Source organism: Stegostoma tigrinum, chromosome 9 (assembly GCF_030684315.1).
Source record: "Stegostoma tigrinum isolate sSteTig4 chromosome 9, sSteTig4.hap1, whole genome shotgun sequence".
NCBI lineage: Eukaryota > Metazoa > Chordata > Chondrichthyes > Orectolobiformes > Stegostomatidae > Stegostoma > Stegostoma tigrinum.
In genome coordinates, this window is record NC_081362.1 from 20,037,763 (window position 1) to 20,057,794 (window position 20,032).

At 41.3% G+C, this 20,032-nt stretch overlaps 1 protein-coding gene across 2 annotated transcripts in view; it reads right to left on the bottom strand.

Moving 5' to 3' along the window:
• The window catches only part of abhd12 (abhydrolase domain containing 12, lysophospholipase), a 145,468-nt gene that overhangs the window by 83,433 nt on the left and 42,003 nt on the right, over positions 1–20,032 (bottom strand). For both annotated transcript variants that reach the window (XM_048536825.1, XM_059648391.1), the window contains 3 exons: positions 18,985–19,104; positions 14,120–14,150; positions 2,378–2,423 (listed from right to left, as the gene is read on the bottom strand). In XM_048536825.1, coding sequence (XP_048392782.1) covers positions 2,378–2,423; positions 14,120–14,150; positions 18,985–19,104 — 197 coding nt within the window. The remainder of the gene's footprint in view (positions 1–2,377; positions 2,424–14,119; positions 14,151–18,984; positions 19,105–20,032) is intronic.

The following is a 20,032-nucleotide window of genomic DNA, read 5'->3' on the forward strand; positions in this document are numbered from 1 at the left end:
ACCTGGATAATATCTAGGTTTAGGCTGATAAGTAACAATACACAGAGCAGTGCAATCATCAGCAACTACTGCCAGCTGTGGCCTTATGACGCAAAATATTTAGCACCATTTGCGATTTCTCAGGTACTGAGGCAGTCCATATCCAAATGCAGAAAGACCTGGACAATATCCAGTCTTAGGCTGGTAAGTGGCAGGTAACTCTCATGCCATACAAATGCCAGGTAATTAATAACTTCAATAAAGAGAATCTACCTACCTACTGTCCTTGACATACAAAGGCACTACCATCACAGAATTCCCCACTATATATAGATACCTATATCTCCATTTTATACATGCATAAATGAAACATTGCATCCATATCAATAAAAGAAAGAAATCATGTCTCATCAACTGAATTGAGATTTTTTTGAAGAAGTAAGGAAGAGGACTGATGAAGGCAGACGGGTGGACACGATTGATATGGACTTCAGTAAGGTGTTTGATATGGCTCCTCATGGCAGACAGGTTAGCAAGGTTCGATCACATGGAATACGGGGAGAACTAGCCATATGGATACAGAACTAGCTCAAAAACTTAGAATACAGAGGGTAGCAGTGGGGAGTTGCTTTTCAGGCCAGAGGCCAGTGACCTGTAGTGTGCCACAAGAATCAGCACTGGGTCCACTGTTTTTTGTCATTTATATAAATGACTTAGATGTGAACATTGGAGGTATGGTTAATGAGTTTGCAGATGACACCAAAATTGGAAGTGTAGTGGACAGCGAAGGTTACCTCAGAGTACAATAGGACTTTGATCAGATGAGACAACGGGCCGAGGAATAGCAGGTGGAGTTTAATTTAGATAAATCTGAGGTGTTGTATTTTATAAAGGCAAATCAGGGCAGGACTTGTATACAAAGTCCTGGGGACTGCTGCCAAACAAAGAGACCTTAGTGTACAAGTTCACAGTTCTTTGAAAGTGGATTTGCAGGTAGACAGGACAGAGAAAAAGGTACTTTTTGGTTCGCTTGCCTTTATTGGTCAGTGCATATAGAGTTGAAAGGTCATATTGCCGTTGTACAGGACATTGGTTAGGCCACTTTTGGAATAACATGTGCAATTCTGGTCTCCCTGCTATAGCTAAGATGTTGTGTATCTTGCAAGAGTTCAGAAAAATTTAAAAGGATATTAACAGGGTTGGAGGGTTTGCGCTATAGGGATAGGCTAAATAGGTTGGGCTTATTTTCCCTGGAGCATTGAAGGCTGCGGGGGGTGACCTTATAGAAGTTTTTAAAATCATGAAGGGTAGAGGTAGGGTGAACAAAGGTCTTTTGCCTGGTGTGGGTGAGACGGGTTGGGGCGGGGGGGCACATAGGTTTAAGGTAAGAGGAGGAAAAATTTTAAGATTAACCTAAGGGGGCAACTTTTCCACACAGGAGGATGGTACATGTATGTAATGAGCTGCCATAGGAAGTGGGATGCTGGCACAATTACAACATTTAAAAAGCATCTGAATGTGTATACAAACAGGAAGGGTTTAGGAGGGATATGAGCCAAATGCTGGCAAATAAGATTAAATTTATTTAGGGTATCTGGTTGGCACGAACAAGTTGGGCCAAAGGATCTGTTTCTGTGCTGTACAGCTCTATGACTCTATAAGGAAGTTTGCAAGTGGACAATTCAGCCCCACATAGCACCATTCCGTAATACGGTGTGATCATTACCAGAAAGGAGGGCAAATATAAAATAAATCTGAAGGAAAAATATTGAAATTAGGAGATAACAGGTAAAACAAGCCCATTTATTTATACTGGGGAGAACAGGAACTGCAGATGCTGGAGAATCCGAGATAACAAGGTGTGGAGCTGGATGAACACAGCAGGCCAAGCAGCATCTTAGGAGCAGGAAAGCTGACGTTTTGGGCCATTCCTGTCTAGGCCCGAAACATCAGCTTTCCTGCTCCTAAGATGCTGCTTGGCCTGCTGTGCTCATTCAGCTCATTTAATTATACTCTCTGAAGCAAGAAAATAAAAACACACAGTTTTGGTCCTGTTTGTATTCAAATGAAACAGAGGCCATGATTCACAGAAACATTGTTGTATCAAGGGTCACTAGATAGGCAGTGAAACTGCAAGAGTAGTAATTTAAGCTCGCGTATACTGCCAATTCTGCTTATGCAGTAAGTACTGTGAAATTACATAATTCTGGTTATTCTTTGTGCAGAAAATCATATTTTTTAACCTTTATTACTGCCCGTGCTATGTATTTTTGTACAACCCATTTCTCATTAGAAATAATATCAGTGCAATTTTATTTACCAGTATCTATGGATATGCAGACAAACACTATTTAAAATACTCTTCACTCCAGATGATTACAGCTACAGAACTACTTACCCCTATAATCGAATGCAACTACATGGTAGCCTTGAGTGCTCAGGACCTAAAACAGGAAGGAAAGAAAATCAAAAATGTAGAGAAGGATAAATAAGATCAGTATTGTTATATTAACAGATGGACAATTAATAAATATTTTGCATTCAACAATAAGCATAGAATCTTCTCTGGACTCCTACAGCATACAAGTGAACAACGTGTGCATTTTCAAAGGAATATCAAGTATATCCAGGGCTTCAAACTGTTCAAATACTGTAATGCAGGGAAAATATATTTCTTATTGCTGAGTGTGGTTCATCCCCAATTCTTATTGGGATCCGGTCATCACACAAAGAAAACAATTCCAATGATGGCTTTCAATGTCATTAAATAAGTTTATGAACATGTTGCTGCTAACCCTTATGAATTTATTAAAAGTAACATGAAGGAAATGACAAATTTGTCTTTTTCAGAGTTTTGTTGCTATACTGTAAGCACAATACAGGTATTCCTTATTACAATAAAGTTGTAGCTTTTCAGTAATTTGCATACATTTTTAAATAGGCTCTAAAATCAAAGCTAGAGAAAAATAGACGTGAGATGTCAAGATAAACTGCATTTCAGTAATGTGGATTCGCACATATAAAGCTCATCATTTCTCATTAGCTTCTCAATCTACAAACTACAATTTAGATAATAGCTTAGTGTAATCCTGTTTTCCACTGACTATCCATACTTGCAATTATACAGCGTTTTTCACAATACACTGAACAATGTAATCATCAGCAACTATTACTGACAGTGACCTTAGGATGCATAATGTTCAGCACCATTTCTGATTCCTCAGATACCAAGGCAGTCCAAGTTCAAATGCAGAAAGACCTGCACAATATCTAAGTTTAGGCTGATAAATAGCAAGTAACACCCATGCCAAACAAATGGCAGGCAATAACCAGCGCCAAAAGAGAGAATCTATCCCTTGTCCCTTGACATTCAATGGTGCTACCATCACTGAATTCCCCCACTATCACAATCCTGGGCATTACCATTGACTGGAGACTAAACAAAACTCACTATATAAATAGAGTGGCTACAAATTCTACAGGAATTAACTCAGTTCCTGACTCCAAAAGGCCTGTCCATAAACTACAACACGCAAATCAGGTTTATGATGGAACTCAGCTGGATAAACGCAGATTCAAGAACATTCAAGAAGCTTGACACCACACAGGTCAAAGCCGCCCCCACGTCCACAAACATTCACTCCCTCCACCATGATATTCAATGGCAGCAGTATGTATATCCTATAAGATGCACCGCAGGAATTCACCAACGATCCTTAGACAGCACCTTTCAAACCCAGTACCAATTTCATCTAGAAGGCGAAGGGCAGCAGGGAAAATACCACCTGCAAGCTCCCCTCCAAGCCATTCACCAACTTGGAAATGATTCCCTATTCTTTCAGTGACATTGGGCCAAAATTTTGGAAATCCCTCCCTCTTAACAGCATTGAGAGTATAGAAAGTGGGCTGCAGTGATTCAGGGCAGCACTCACTTTAACTGTCTCAAGGGCAACTGGGAATGGACAATAAATACCCCATGAATGAATTTAAAACAACACTAAAATGCCTCTAAGTGTTATGACGCTAAATATTTCTTATATAAAAAAATCACTGCTATAGCAGAGGAAACATCAATTTGCTGGCAGATAGACAAGGTAAATCCCACAAGCACTAATGACCTAAGGGCCAGATTATTTATTTCTGCAATGTTGCCTGAATGATGCGTTATGGTCAGGACACCAGGGAGAACCTTGCTGATTTTCAAGTTGTGCCATAGGATTTTGTTGTATTTCGATATTGTACAATCTTGTATCAGTGCACAGACATCAGAAACAAGACAGGACTATGGGATGTCTACACCACAGGAAGTCTATATATCAGTTATCCCTACTCTCCTACCATTTCCCAATAACCCAACAAATATTAATCTTCTGGCGTTTATCCAAATCCCCTTTAAAAACTGCAAGATCAATCTATGTCCACCACAGAAAAACAATTCTAGTTCCTGATCTTTTGTTGTCTTCCATTCTTTAGCCAAATCACCACAAAACTGTTTTCCTCTGGTTTTCAGTCACCCCAATGGAAACACAGTTTCTCTTTGCCTTCTATCTCAACCCTTCATGATTGAGCATATCGATCAAAAGTCTCTTCCCCAAGGAGAGGAATGCTAGCTTTGCCAATTTATCGTAGGAACTCAAATCCCTCACCCTAGAAATCATATTCATAGAACCTTTTCTGTACTCAAACAAACATTCACATCCTTCATCAAAGGGTGGTGTCTAAAAGTAGGAGAAGTGGTGGTACAGTGGCAAAGTAACCAGACTAGTATCACAAAGGCTCCAGCTAAAAACTCAGTTCACTATTATCATTCAAAGGAAACCTGCCACCACAAACGAGTTGATGTACATGTGATTTCAGACTATCAGTAACGTGGTTATCTTAAAACATGACCCTTGGTGTCAACAAGCCACTACAAAAAAGTCAAAAGCACTGAGGCAGTACAGTGGTTCAGTGGTTAGCACTACTGTCTCAGCACCAGAGACCCAGGTTTGAATCCACCCTTGTGTGGAGTTTGCACATTCTCCCGTGTCTGCCTGGGTTTCCTCTGGTTTCTTCCCACTGTACAAAGATGTGCCTGTTCAATAGGTTGGCCATAGTAAATTGCCCATTGCGTCTAGGGATGTTTAGACATGGGAAATGGAGGGGTACAGGAATGGGTCTGGGTGGGATGTTCTTTGAATGGGCAGTGTGGACTTGTTGGACCGAATGGCCTGTTTCCACATTGTAGGGGCTCTATCACTAAACTAATAGTGACCAGGGATAAACAGGCTAGGTGGATTAGCCATGGCAAAAATGAAGGGTTACATGGATAGGGTAGGGGTTAGGTCTGGGTGGGATGCTGAGGGACAGTGTGGACTCAATGGGCCAAATGGCCTACTTCCACTCTGTAGGGATTTTATGATTCTATGATTCAATGCAACTGTACAGAACACTTAACACCAGCCTAGATACCAGTAACAATATGACACACCTAGCCCTGTTGTCCTGCACTGATATTCTGACCAATATTTGCTTCAAAATTGGGAGATTAAACAAGCAACACCCTAACATAGTCATACTTGCTGAATCATACTTTATAGAAAATGGCTCAAACACCATTATAATTCCTGGGTGTGTCCTGTTCCAAAGGCTAGCACAGTGGCATCCAGTCGGGGGAAAATCATCCTGTAATTCCACAATATTGACTCCAGACCTCTCAACTCTCACAGCATCAGGTCAAACAAGAACAAGAAAACCTCCCAAACCTCCTGATCACCACCGACTACCATTTCCTTAGCTGATAAATCAGTACCCCATATTGAAAATCATTTGGAAGCAGCAAAGGTGACAAGGGCAAAGAGTGTTCTGAGCGGGGCACTTTAATATCCATTTTGAAGGCTTGGTGGCATTAATACTGCTCAACTTGGTACAATCCTAAAGAAACTTAACTGTTAGACTAGGTCTTTGACAAACGTTGAGAAAACAATGAAGGATGGGCGGGGAACCTACTTGATAGTGTTGTCCAATTCTACCTGCTGAAGATATTCTGAACCACGGCGCTGTAAATAGGAATGACTGTCAGACTGTCCTTGCGGACAAGGTCCCATCCTCACACTGAAGTCAGAGAGACAAGGAAACCGAGGGAGGATCCTGTCCATTGAAAGAAGAATCTTACCTAGAATCCACCAACAGGCAGAGAAGTGGGCTAGCCACATGTCTACAATTTGAAAAGCCAAGATCAGATCTTTAATGCAAGGTTCAACTGTCCTTCAATGGGAGCAAAGTCAGAAACCTGCTGTCACAGGTAGTAATGCAATGAAATTACCAAAATACTGATCTACATTTCCTCAGTGTGCAAAAGAGAATTACAGCATCTACAATATTTCCAGTTTCCATCTCAAAAGACTCAAAGTAACAGGGATTTTTTTTTGAGATTAAAAACCTAATTGCTTGTTTCTTTTGCAATCAATTTGTCTTGTGGTTATGTCTCTTCTGACTGTGACAGAATGGGCATTGTTGCAAGTATGGTTTGTGTGGAGAAATAAACATTTACTTAAGCAAAAGAATGAACTACAGGCTGGACATTAAAACAAAAACAAATTGCTGGAGAAACTCAGCAGGTCTGGCAGTATTTGTGGAAAGAAAGCAGAGTTAATATGGAGTCAGGTGACTGTTCATCAGAAATGTAACGTTTACTCTCTCTTTCTAAAAAGGAATCTTGACAAAACCTGTCATGTGTTCACAGAACAGGAGATAGCAATATAGCCCATCATATCCACTCCAATCAATAAAGATCTCACTACAATAATCCCACTTTCTAGCTTTTGGCCCATAGCCCTGGAAGCTATGGCAACAGACGTAAATGTCAAAATATTGTTAAAATGCTTCTAGAGCATCAAGCAATGCGTTCGAGTTCTCCCGTCCCATGCCTATGGAGCTGCAGGAACACAGCAGACCAGGCAGCATGAGAGGAATGAGAGGAGCAAGACAGCTGACAGTTTGGGTCAGGACCCATTTTCAGGAATGGGAGAGCGCGCGAGAGAGCGCGAGAGAGAGCGCGCGAGAGAGCGCGCGAGAGAGCGCGCGAGAGAGCGCGCGAGAGAGCGCGCGAGAGAGCGCGCGAGAGAGAGCGCGAGAGAGAGCGCGAGAGAGAGCGCGAGAGAGAGCGCGAGAGAGAGCGCGAGAGAGAGCGCGAGAGAGAGAGCGCGAGAGAGAGAGCGCGAGAGAGAGAGCGCGAGAGAGAGAGCGCGAGAGAGAGAGCGCGAGAGAGAGAGCGCGAGAGAGAGAGCGCGAGAGAGAGAGCGCGAGAGAGAGAGCGCGAGAGAGAGAGCGCGAGAGAGAGAGCGCGAGAGAGAGAGCGCGAGAGAGAGAGCGCGAGAGAGAGAGAGCGCGAGAGAGAGAGCGCGAGAGAGAGCGCGAGAGAGCGCGCGGAGCTCAGAATAAATAGGGGGGGCGCGGGGATGGGGCCGGAGAAGGTAGGTGGGATGGGGAGGGGTGGATAGGTGGGAGAAAAGATGGACAGGTTTTGTCAAGTCAAGGGGGCAGGACGAGAGGGACGGTGGTCATGGGATGAGGCCAGGAGTGGGAGATTTTGAAACTGGTAAAATCTACATTGGCCTGAATGGGTCATGTCTACACTATTGCTTTGCAAATAGGGTGAGGAGGTAAGATGCCATGTCACCAAGGTGTGTGCACAAACTGAGATTTGGTCAGCAAAGACTGCTGATTGGTTGTTATCTACAACTGGCTATAACTTTATCAAAGGTTAACAGGGTGACAACAACTCTTAATTACTCCTGGGTAGCTGAGGAGTTTGTACTTGTGAATAATGTAGGCAAGCTTACCTATATGTAGGTTTTCTTCAGATTGGAAGCAACATCTGAAAATCGATATCTCTGCAAAAAGCAACTCATGCCCAAGGACAGTCACTTTCTTGCTACCACTATTTCTACTATACAATTGCCTGTAAGCAGCAACTGTAAAACTGAACAGTTAACTTGTAAATTCCTTGCATCTTTAGCAAAGAACAAAGATTCTAGAAGGATTTTGGAGAACAGAAGGCCTTGCAAAGAAAAACAAACACCTCAAAGCATCAGTTTGAACTTGTTTCTCCAGGAATATTTTTCCTCCACCCATAAAACTAATCTATTTTTATCTGTCAGACGTACAAGGGGTTAAATAGGGGATTACAGCTTCAATTTCAGGTAGTAGAGCCATAGATTGATAAATCAGTTTTGTTTTGCCTGTGGTTAGCATGTAGTTATTTCTAATAAACAGTAGTTCTTGTACAGAAGCCTAGTCAGTGCCTCCTGTTAACCAAATTCTTCAGATAGATAAACTGGGCTCTTTGTATACTTTGATTAAATCTCTAACTCTTACATTGAATGCAGGATAGTGGAGTTTTTCCCCAAATCTGTTGTAACGACATCATTGCTGAAATATTCCCCCTACTGATATACCCTTCAACTGTTTAGGATTAGTTTAATGTGGAGGTACCAGTGTTAGACTGGGGTGGACAAAATCAGAAGTCACACAACACCAAGTTATAGTGCAACAGGTTTATTTGAAATCAGAAGTGTTCGCAGCACTGCTCCTTTGTCAGGTGACCTAGTGTTGTGTGACTTTGGGATTATTTTGAATATTGGATCCCGAACTGCATTCTCCTCTGCTAGTGCTTTCTACATATCTGCATTTAAAAATTTTGTTACCTCATCTCATACACTAAAACTACCCCAGTCAATACTTGGGTAATTCAAATCCCCTACTATTACTGCCTCATCATTCTAACACTGCTGATTACATATGATTATCCTCTGTCTCTCCCAGACTCTTTCTGGGGAGCTGGAATGCTACTAAAGGTGGAAATGTGGCCGAAACCACATCAGTTGCAACTGCTCACTTCTGGGATCGGAGCTTTTAGTGGAGTGACAGATTGCGGTTGCACCTCAGACAAGAGTCACTCAATAGATCACAGCCTTGGGCAAGATGGTTAGACCTGTTCATTCAATCCAAGTGGCAGCAATATCCATAGTAAAGGCAGTGCCAAGAAGATTGCACAGAGCAGCACCTCCTACTTTCTTTTGAGTTGGACCGAAGGGTCTGTTTCATGCAATACAGTTCTACGACTCTACACTGTCACACTTGATGCCTTTTGGTTAAGGCATTAAATAGAGTTTTCAGCAAGAAAGCATGACGCTTTCTCAAAGAGCAGGGAGTTCTCCATGGTGACCAGTGAACATTTATCCCTCAGTCAATATGACTAACACAGATTATTGTTACTTATTACAGCCTGTATGCAAATTGCTCAACATGTTTCCTACAGTACAAGGGTAACCATATTTCAATAAAGCATCTAATGAGTTGCAAAGTGGTTTGGCAGATCTCAAGTTCATGCTACATAGATGCAAACTTTTTTCCTCCCCTTTTTAACGGATACCATAGAATGAGAATCTGAAAAGAAAAGTGATATTCTTCCTGCTTATGATAATGTTCAGAAACTGAACGGAATTTCTCCTGTCAACTGTAAAGAAATGCATTAAACCACAGCATGGAGAATCATCGGGTTCTCAACCCTAATTTTAAAAAAAAAGATCCATTTCCCAAGATATTTCAGTTTGTACAAAATACAAACACAGATTTCATGGCTTGATATATCTACATTAGATTCTTCAGCTCATCAAATGCCTGATCATTAGTGACAAGTGTAAAATTAACTAGGTGAAAAACCAAAATAGTGTTTTTCATTAAAAAGAAATGTAACATATCTTTAACACAAAGTTATTTTAATAGAACAATTACTTATTCTCTGTCACAACGTTGAACAGTTTGGGCTTTGTGCTGAGGAGAGATAGTGCTTTGAAACTCTTGTTTATCTCCAGCAGTAACAGAGTTATGTGTTTTTCATATGTTTCAATAGTTCAGAATCAACATCAGCGAACAGCATTCCAGAGATGAAATGTGTACTTTGGAATTAACTTTTTTTGTTAAGTGTTCATTTTTCTACATCGATTGCCATTTTGAATCTTTGACAATAGACTGCACCCTCACAATGCAACTCAGATAGATCAAAAGCATAGTGATCTTTGAGCTAAATTATTAAGCTGTATTTCCATCGGGCCTGCTGTCAGTGCATGAGAATTCTGTCAATGGGGAACCCAAACAATTAGGGTGGCATTCTGTTTCAGTCCTTGGCCTCCTAGGGCAATGTTCAGTTCCTTATTCAATCTCAATCTCAGGTACTTTTCAAACAACTGACCTCTCCGATTCACTATCCTCTACAACGACACTCTAATCCCCTCACATCAGGAGGGTAACTCCAACAGACAGGCTACTGGAAAAAAGCTGCTAATGCCAAATGTGCCCTTATTCAATATCCTCCTCAACCCACCTGCAGTACTTATGTGCCGCTCCAGATTTTATTGCAAAAATATGATTAATTCATAAAACCATCTTCATGTATATACACAAGTACTAAAGCTAGTCTGTTCAGTCTTTATATATAAAAGACACCAAAATTTAACATTCTTTGCAGTTGCAAAAACCAGAAGGTATTTCTCACTCATGCAGTTCTCTATTTACATACATTACGGCAAACAGAGTCTGATAACTGAACAAATCCTTGTTGGTCTTTGGTAGAAAGACTGTAGATAGTGGGTTTTCCCCTTTACGCCTTGGTGGCAGGTGACCCAAACTTTAGTGCATCCCTCAGTCCTGGGCCTCAGAATGTACCAGTCTGCAACACTCAGTCGAGGTTAACTCTCTACACTGAAAGGTCAACGTGTTTTGGGCAGACCAAAGAGTATCTTTCAGAGTTGATGGTCTTCCAGGGCAGTTAATGCTTGCTTCAGTGTGCATCCTGCATCACGGACCGACTCAGGATGAACCTCAAACAAAAAACGACAACATCTTTCTCCATTATTTCTTTGCAAAGGCACATTCCAGGGTGAATGGTGCCTTCCCTCTGCAGCTGCTCAAGGGCAACGTATGGTGGCAGAATCCAGGCATACATGGAAGATCTCACAGGTAACGCTGTTCTCACCACCAACCAAGCTCTGTTTTGGTGCTTACTGAAAGAATTAGGGATGAGGCCAAATGACTGACAGTCTGCTCAAGGAGCGCCCAACAGGATCAACCCTCTCCTTTTCCCACAGGGTCTCAAGGATACTATGTGCTAACTGTTACCTGACAGACATGTGGTTAAAAGGTGTTTCCCTTTACAAATTTTTCCATAAGTGACAGGTGATGTAGGACGGTACAACTGCCCACCTTTTGCAACACTGGGTACAGGTAGAACGCAGTGACACTTGGTGTTTGCGTACCGAAGGTCTATAGCTTGATGCAGCCACACACAAACGTGGCCATCAGGATGTGGGTGACATTGGATACATTCATCCCCCTAGAGATTTGTGCATGGTGTCCCTGAGACACAATCCATCTTTGACCTGCAGATGAAGTGGAAGGCGACTCGGGATGACTGCAGGGATGTAGTTTTAAGGAATAGGCCAGACCTTCACCAAGCATAACAACACAGCATCTCACAGATGATGACCAGGTTTTTACCCACAATGGAGAGGGAGCAGTGCTCCATCTGCCCAGTTTCTGCCTCACTTTGGCAATACAGTCTTACTATATTTTGGCACATGCCACTCCAATCCATATTTCCAGCAGATTCAGGTAATCTGTCATGGTAGTGAGGGATGGGGGCAGGTGAGAAATCACTTGGCCCAGATCGACTCTTGCCTCTGCTCCCAAAGCTGGTTTGAACTGGTCGTAGATGTTCACAAGCCTGCATGCTGACAGCAGTTCCGTGCAGAAAAGGGAGAGGTCATCCACGTACAGGGAGGCTTGGTGTTGGCTCCGCTGACTGGTACATTCACCTCTCTCAGGCTTGTAACTTCTACGATGGGCTTGGCAAAAAGCCCTGTACAACAGGCAAAGGAGGCAGCCCTACTTGACTCCAGATCTGATCAAGAAGGTTTGATTCCCATCTATTGATTTAGACTGTATTAATGATGTTGATGTAGACCAGACAGATGATTTGCAGACTGCCTCCCCAAAGCCCACATGTACAATGCGAAATCCTGTCAATGGCGTTCTCCCGGTCCAAATTGAAGAAGCAGGTATCTACCCCACTGCCGTGCATGCAAGCTCCTGGAGATCTTCCTGCCCAGTACAGCACAAGTTTGATGAGGGTGTATCACCGATCCCAGAACAGACCTGACCGGGCTTGCAATGATCTTAGACACAATTTATCCACGTTCAACAGTGAAATTGGTCATTAACTTCTAATTTCCTCCCTCTCCCCTTCCACTTGTAGATGGGGGCAATGATAACTTTCTTCATGGACTTGCACACGCTACCAGCAAGAAGCATACTATTGTACACCTGCCACAGGTCCTGGTCAATCAAGTCCTATACAGCTGAATACAACACAATTAGTAAGCCTTTACTTTTGGGAGTTTTACTTGTTTCAATCGACTCGAGGGTCAGCTCATCTAAAGACTAATCTAGCCTCTCCTGCATGCTGCCATCTAAGGCCTCCACAATAGAGGAGGACAATGACTGGACTGTGGGCTTCAAGTCATACAGGTTGGCACAAAAGGATTTGCTGATCATCAGGATGTCAGACCAAGATGAACCATCTTCTTTCTTCAGGTTGTTGATCATTGCATTCTCCTTGTACACCTTGCAAGTACATCTCATCCAGCTCCATAACGTACACTGGACCAGATGATCTTGGAGGCCTTTAAGGCAAAGTGAGAGGCTTGCTGGCTCTTTACCTCCTGGAAATCCTCCTTGACGTTGACGTCCATTGTTAGGAGTAGGTTCTGCCTGCTTTTCTGGAGTTTGGGCAGTGTTCGCTGTCCCTCTTGCCTTCTGAACACTTTTGACGATGAAGAACCTACATACCACTCCAGATAGTCAAACCCACCACACTCAAGTGTAATAACGGATGACTAAGGCAAAAAGCTTAGGAGAAAACAACCTCCAGGGAACACGTTCTCATTGTAAACTCAACTCCTTGTCCACCCAACTTCAATCTCATACAACACCAGTTGACCTTATCAAACAGTTTCTATGCAGGCCAAGGCCTCTGTTATGTTACCCAAATGGCTGCAGCTGTGGTGCAGTTTTAACAAAGGCTCACTACGTCAAGGAGTACCCAGTGGGCAAACCAGAAGGTTGGTTTAAAGAACTCTATCTATACAGCGACAAGATTATTGCTTAGCTCAGTGGCTATGCACACTCTAGATAAGTAAATTAGGGCTGCTGAAATCTAATGCCTTCACTAATATTACAATACACTAATATTGCATATTATTAAAACAATGCCAAATATTAACCATTGATTTTTCTTTTTAAAAAACCTTTGCCATGTGATTCCACTGCATGTGTTTTGTTGCAAAAGAGAAGGAAAAATCTGGCTACACCCATAATTCTGTTTGTCACTTGATAAAGTAAAAAAATGTAAGCTTTTTTGAAAAGCTATTTCATAAAGAAATTGGAAGTTAAAACAGCATGCAGAAAATTCTTGGATTTTATTTGGGTTATGCACTCCCTCTCAAGAAGTGTATATGGCTGAGTGGAAGACATACTAAACCATCTTGGCCAATGTATCAAAGAGTGGTTTTGTGAGGAGGGGTTGAGGCGTATCTATTCAAGTATACTGAAGAACATGCAACAATCCCAGTTGCAGAGATTTATTTTATACCTGAAGTGACCTGAAGTGGAGGCATTTTAACTGAAATAAGCATTGTAATTAAGACCACACAGGTGGATTAATCACATCCAAGAAGGTCATTGTTCCACTGAACTTCAGTTAGTGCTCTCATGTGCAGCACTATGGCTTGGCATGATTGTAAAAGGTGTTGCAGTTCTAAATGTTGAACAAAAAATTTAGTAATTGAGGGGTCTGTCAGATGTCCATTTCCGAAACTGAAAATTAGAACAGCAGATTTAAAGCACCATTACAAACATTCATTCCAATGAGAATTTTTTCAGAAAGATGTTAACTCCAAGATATTCAAATGGAATGGAACACAAAAGATGACGAGGAATAGTTTAACATGCTCATTGATCCCTTGTTTTTATAAACTGAGGTGATATGTTACATTAATAATATTCCTCCACCAGCACAATACTAATTTATAAAACCTCCTACCTTATATAGCTGAACCCTGTGATCCCCACCTCTGCAAAAAAACACAAAAGGCAAATTAGAACAGATCTCTAATAAATAATTTTCCTGAGTCAGACTTTACTGTATTTAATTTACCGCAGTGGCACTTTCAATTTTAAAAAACAAATTTAATTGAGACTAACCTACTTTACATTTTTTAAGATATGAAAGACATAAAAGACATTTAATAAAACTTACAAATTAATATTTCTCAGCTTCATTTCTCTAATCATAGGCAGTTCTTTAAAAATTATATTTCAAGGCAGTAGAGGCCCTAAAAGATTCTCTTTCTTTGTTAACATATTCATTCATAGTTTGACTATCACAGGCTAGGCCAACAATTATTGTCCATTCCCAAAATCCTCCTTCAAGCAAGAAAAATAAGCTCCTGCGAACTAAAGTTAAAAAAGGAAGAGAAAAGTCACAGCTACTGTCCACAATATGGACTACCCACAGCAAAAATTATGGTACCAGAAAAGAAGACGGCAGATCTGGTAAGCATAATAGATTATCAACTGACGGTTAAATAGCTGATGTACAAATTCATATCACAAACTAGGCTTGAAAGCAAAACACAAGGTACACATTATATTTCAGTTGGGACTGTTGGCCTTCTTAGGCATTTTTAGAGGAAGTATAATTTGGAGAATCCTTCAAATCACCTAATCCACATCAATTGATAGCTTGCTTTGAGGGGAAAAAAAGCTGACACTCTCCACAAGAGACATGTACAGAGACGAATGATAACTCTCATAAAATGTGCAAAACAGGGTTAGCTGATCCAATGAAGCATTCATAGAGTCACACAGCAAGAAACATTCCATTTGGTCCAACTCATCCATGCTGACTAAGTTCCCCAAACTAAGCTTGGCCCATTTGCCTGCATTTGGAAAAAACATTTGTACTTGTCCAAATGCCTTAAAATATCCTAACAGTACCCACATCTATCACTACCTCTGGCAGTTCATTCCACGTATGAAATATCATGTGTGACCCACAGATTTAAAAAAGGAGCCTTTCTCCCTTCACCTTAAAAATAAGCCTTCTAGATTGGAACTCCTCTACACTAGGGAAAAGACTTTTGCAATTGACTTTATCCATGTGCCTCCTGATTTTAAACTATCTCCATAAAGGTCACCCCTCAACTTCCTCCACTCTAGGGGAAACAGTCCCAGCCTATCCAGCCTCTCCTTATAATTCAAATTCACCAGTCCTGGTAACATCCTTGTAAATCTTTCTGTATCTTCTCCAATTTAATAACATAATCACAATAGCAACCACACATAGTATTCCAAAAGTGGCCTCACCAACATCCTGTACGACCGCAACATGACGTCCCAACTCCTATACTTAATGGTCTGAGCAATGAAGGCAAGCATGCCAAGCACCTTAACTGCCCAATCGACCTGTGAAGGAACTTTCAAAGAATTATGTACCTGAATCCTTAGGACTGTTTGACAACATCCCCAGGGCTCTACCATTCGCTGTACAAGTCCCACCCTTGATCATCTTACTGAGACGCAATACCTCACATTTATCCAAAATAAACTCCATCTGCCACTACTCAGCCCATTGGCCTGATTGATCGAGGTCCCTTTGGAATCTTAGAAAGCCATCTTTGCTGTCCATTACACCACCAATTTTGGTGTCATTTGTAAACTTACTAACCACACTTCTTAAATTCTCAACAAAATTGTTCATATAAATGGCAAACAAGAGTGGGCCCAGCACAAATTCCCATGGAACATCACTGGTCACACGCCTCCAGTCTGAAAAGCAAGCCTTGACCACCGCGCTATCTCCTCAGGCGAGAGGGGAAAAGAATTAAAAAAAGGGACCTAAAGGCTAACCACTTAGAAAGGTGATGAGTGTATGGAATGAACTGCCATAGGAAGTGGTGGAAGCTGGTACACTATAACATTTAAAAGGGCATCTGGATGGATATGAATAGGATGCGTTTAGAGGAATATGGGCCAAATGCTGGCAAAAAGGACCAAATTAATGTAGTATATCTGGTCAGCATGGACAAGTTGGACCAAAGAGTCTGTTTCCGAGCTGCACACCTCTTCGACTCTACTGTGAAGTCAATTTTATATCCAATTTGTAAACTCACTTAATCCCATTTGATTTAAATAGCCTACCATGCAGAACCTAGTCAAAGGCTTTGCTAAAGTCCAAATAAATAATATCTGCTGCACTGCCACCACCACCAATCGTCTTGGTTACTTCCTCAAAAAATTCAATCAATTTTGTGGAGCGATTTCCCACACACAAAGCCATGCTGACTATCCTTAATCAGACCGTGCCTCTCCAAATGCATGTAAATCCTCTCTGAATCCCCTACAAGAACCTATTCCACCACTGATGTCAGAATCACAGTCTATAGTTCCCAGACATTTCCATGCAGTGTCTCTTTGATAAAGAAAGGCATAACTTTAGCTATCCTCTGGCACTTCACTCATGGCTGTTTGTGATACAAATATCTCTGCTAAAGGCTCCACAATTTCTTCCTAGGATACACCTAACTAGATCCTGGATAATTATCCACTTTTTTTTTAGAAAATGACCTCAAGCACCACCTCTTCTGTAAAGTGGGCTGTTTTCAAGGTGTCAATATGTATTTCCAAGTTCCCTAGCCTCCATGCCTTTTCCACAGTAAATACGGACACAAAATATTAATTTAGTATCTTTCCAAATGTCCTGTGGTTCCACACAAAGACATTCTCATTGACGTTTAAGGGGCCCTATTCTCTCCCTAGTTACTCTTTTGCTCTTAAAGATGCTTGTAGAATCTCCCTGAATTATCCTTAGCCTTATCTGCCAAGCCTATTTCTCATTCCTTCCAGCTGTCCTGATTTCCCTGTTAAGAATGCCTGACTCCCCTTATGCTCTTCATTCTTTCTACCCAAGCAGTTGCCCAGAGAAAGATCAACGCTTTTATTGAAGAAATCCTAGCAAATTTTGGTCAGTGCTGTAATGAACCTGAGGCAAGTAATCCTGGTAAAGGTACTCTGGTAAAAGTGTAGGCATCAGCATTAGGAAATATCAGTCACGGACTGAAAGTCCTACTTTGGATTAGATTGTGAGGACCAGAACTCTATTTTCATTCATGTGGGCATCACTGGCTCGGTCAGTATTTATTGTCCAGAGGGTATTTGAGAGATATCCACATTGCTGGGTGCCTGAAGTGACATGGCGGGATAAGGATGGCAGACTTCCTTCAGTGAAAAGAATGCTAAATGAACCAAAGAAAAACAAATCAATAGTGGTTACATGGTCACCATTAGGCCGTATTTTTATTCCACATTCTTTACTGATTTCAAATTTCACCAACTACCATGGAGAGATCCAAACCCATGTTCCCAGAACCTTTGCCCAAGTTTCTGGATTACAAATCTACTGACATGACAACCTCATACTACCTCCCAAAGGGATTTCACTAAGGTCACCTGCAGCTTGTCTCATGTGGTTGACTGGGCTGTTGTGTTATGTTCCCAGCTAATGCTCAACTCTTTCTCTAATCAGCAACTGTGTCTGGGTTATCTGTAGAATTAAACTTTGTCTTTCTGTCCAAAGAAATCAGGTTTCAGCAAATTTTGTTGAATAGTGTTTAGCATCTCAGCAAATGAGCTACTTTAGCATAGTTTGATTTCTCAAGCCTGCTGAAATAGGGAAGAGAGTCATCATGTGATTCCAGGCAACTGGAAGAATCTACGCAAATCTGCTGGTGACTTTAAAACTTTGAAAACTGGAAGCAACTTGAAATTCATTTCATTTGTAATAAATCTGGTGACTGATCAACATGGGCAGAGTTGGTGACTTGAAAAATGTAATCCTGCTACAAAATTCATCTCAAAACTAAGGAATCTGTTATATGCAAATTGGAAAAATGACACATTTTGTTACAAAAAGACCAAGAGAGTTAAGCTAGAAACGCTGACTCATCTATGTAATGGCTGGGACTAGAGTGCAAGTACTAAACAGAATGACAGAAACTTTGCTGTAGTGGCTGACTGACCCCATGACCAACATTATAACACTCTTCTCATCAATTACACATTGTGATTGATGATTTTTAGTTTTAATCTGAGCTACAATGAGTTGCCTGCCAGCTGCTGAATAATAAGAGGTTTCTTGACAAGTCACATTCACTTCTCTTTCCTGCTTGCGTTACAAACAAACACGATTATTTTGGGTAGGCTTCTCCTGTTGCTATTTGTAACACAACTGGAAACATTTTTATAGATAACAAAGTGTGAAGCTGGATAAACACAGCAGGCCAAGCAGCATCAGAGGAGCACAGAAGCTGATGTTTCGGTATATTCACATTTGTTATTTACAGCTAAAGCAGCTGGGAAATCCTACCCTGTAATTATTCCCAACTTTTGACCCTCAAGAATACAGGAATATGGAAGTACGTTCACAATTACTAAAACTAGGTCTGTTGTGTTGCACTTCTGAAGCAACGTTAAAATTCTTTTCCTTGCTTTCAATTCCTTACGGCATCATACCTCTGTAACTATGTAACCTCCTTCTGCCCTACAGGGTTCTCTGTACTCATTCAATTTTGAATTCCTGCAAGATCATTTAAAGATTCAGGTTTATTTTCTGTTGAGGTGCAGCTTAACCCCTGTTGTTCTCAGAGGCCTAATTGCTGCTATAATCACAGTCTGTCAAAAAGGGAGTCGGCGATTTCAAATTTTATACCATCACCAAACTGCTCCATAACCTCACTCCTCTCACCCCCATCTCAATATTTTCATTCTGGGTTATGCAAACTCTGGGCTACATAAGGAGAGAATTTGAAAGGAACCAATTTGAAACAAAAAAATCATTTAACTTCTTACCTGGTGCCTGCATTACCATGAAAGTAAAGAATGATAGGTTGACCTAATGCCAAGGTTCCTTCATACCACATTTGGTCCTTTCCCTGAGCTTCCTTCCATAGACTGGCAGGTACTGTGTGCCTAAGAAGAGGAGGAGTGGATTAGTATCGTACACAGAGCAATGCTTTTGACAGCAAAATGCTTTATGCAATCAAATTTGATTATAGGACTTAGTAGACTCAAATTGCTGGAAGTAAATTGTATATTTTATGTCCTACTTTCACATGTTGCACCTCCTTGCCATATAGCTTGATGTACTCCATGACTGCCATAAATTGCCCTGGATGAACAATTGAGAAGAGGTACTCTAATGACAGGTGAAAGGGGCCTTAATTAACTTGTATCCTCTCTCAGCAAAGAGATATGTCATCATGCCACAATTAAATTCTGAAACCTGAAGGGTTATATTGTGTAGGCAATCATGCAGCAAGCAGCACCAGATTCACATTCCTTTCCAACACAAGTGTTTTACCCCCTAACCTGAGCAAAATGCACAAAACTTGCTAATCTGTGAATGCGACCAAAATGATGTCTCCTTAGTGTGAGCAATGGAGAACTGGATTTTTGAATCTGAATGTCAATAGTTCAACATCCAGTACCACAGAAGTTATTTTTCTCATATCAGCTTGAGTCTGCTTTAAAACTCAAACCCAGAATTCCAAATTGAGTGACACAACAGCCTTTGATTTCTGAAATCTTAACTCCAGTGATGACTGCATTCTCTCCTGGCGACAGACAGACAGACAGACAAACATTCTCAACGAGCGATAGTAGGAACTGCCGATGCTGGAGAATCTGAGATAACAAGGTGTAGAGCTGGACGAACACAGCAGGCCAGGCAGCATCGGAAGAGCAGAAAACATTCTCAATGTGGATTCTGGGGAGTTTCAATACAGTTGTGCTAGGTACACCAAAATCACACTAGTAAATTTAACACCATTTCAAAAAGCAACAGAATAGCCAACACGGGGAAAGATCACAAGAGCGCCAAAGGAAGAAGCAGACTTCC